Source organism: Egretta garzetta, unplaced genomic scaffold (assembly GCF_000687185.1).
Source record: "Egretta garzetta isolate BGI_Z169 unplaced genomic scaffold, ASM68718v1 scaffold245, whole genome shotgun sequence".
Taxonomy (NCBI): Eukaryota; Metazoa; Chordata; class Aves; order Pelecaniformes; family Ardeidae; genus Egretta; species Egretta garzetta.
This window is the reverse complement of record NW_009259721.1, coordinates 1,506,316-1,507,227: the sequence shown is the minus strand read 5'-3', so window position 1 is coordinate 1,507,227 and position 912 is coordinate 1,506,316. Positions and strand designations below refer to the sequence as shown.

General features: G+C 57.0%; 1 protein-coding gene across 6 annotated transcripts in view; it reads left to right on the top strand.

Moving 5' to 3' along the window:
- Positions 1 to 912, top strand: part of TRAF3IP3 (TRAF3 interacting protein 3) — a 15,706-nt gene that overhangs the window by 4,535 nt on the left and 10,259 nt on the right. For all 6 annotated transcript variants that reach the window (XM_035894859.1, XM_035894860.1, XM_009639434.2 and 3 more), the window contains one exon: positions 311 to 419. In XM_035894859.1, the coding sequence (XP_035750752.1) occupies positions 311 to 419 (109 nt within the window). The remainder of the gene's footprint in view (positions 1 to 310; positions 420 to 912) is intronic.

Sequence of the window (912 nt, the reverse complement as noted above, 5' to 3'; positions counted from 1 at the left end):
GCCAGGACCCAGCTCCCTGCCACCAAAAGTCCTCTTCATTAAAAAAAAAAAGTCTCTAGACACTTTGGGAGGGTTCTTGTCCTGTTCTGGTGTAGCCCCCCCAGAAGCCAGCAGGCTTTCCCCCACAGAGCTCTGGAGCTGCAGCAGCCAAAGCAGCAGATCCTTGCGGATTCACTATGGTTTCTTTTGGCCTGATGCCCTTCGCCCTGTCACTGCAGGGACAAAGCCTGACCTGGCCACAGCCCCTTCCCCTCCATTCCCCACAGCCCATTTTGGAAGGATGCTGACTCGAGCTGCCCTCTCATTCCAGCACCCATGGAGCTGCCCCACGTTCCCCCCTGCACGCTCCCTGCTCAGCATCCCCCTCGGCATTTCGGCAGAAGCCATCCCCAGGCGAGGTGCCTCTGTGAACACCCAAGGTAGGTGGAGGGACGCTCCAGTCTCCCAGCACAACAGCGGCCGTGGCGTTTCCCTCCCACCTCTGTCTCCATGGAGCAGTTTGGGATGTGAGCTGGTAGCTCCCCTCTAACCCAAGCTCCCTCACCAGCAGCCCCAGTTGGTAAAACCCCAGTTCTACCATCCCAGCCCAAGTTTCCCCTGCAAACTCTGGGTGTTAAGAATATTTTTTCCTGTGGAGCTATAAACCAGCATAGCCCACAGCTTAGCAACAAGTGCTGCCGAGCCGATGCTCTGCCCTACAGCTTCCCTGGAAGCACCCCAGGCTGTCGGGGGGCCGGGGGCTGGCTCCAATCTGCGGGATTACTGAACTTCCACTTCTCTGTCCATCTGAGAGCAGGACCCTTTGCCTCTAGTCCCTCTTGAATGGTGTGACTGGTTTAAACAACTGCTCTCCATCCTGGAAGCAATGCCATCTCCGAGACAGCCGAGATTGATGCTCAGACAGAACTTCAC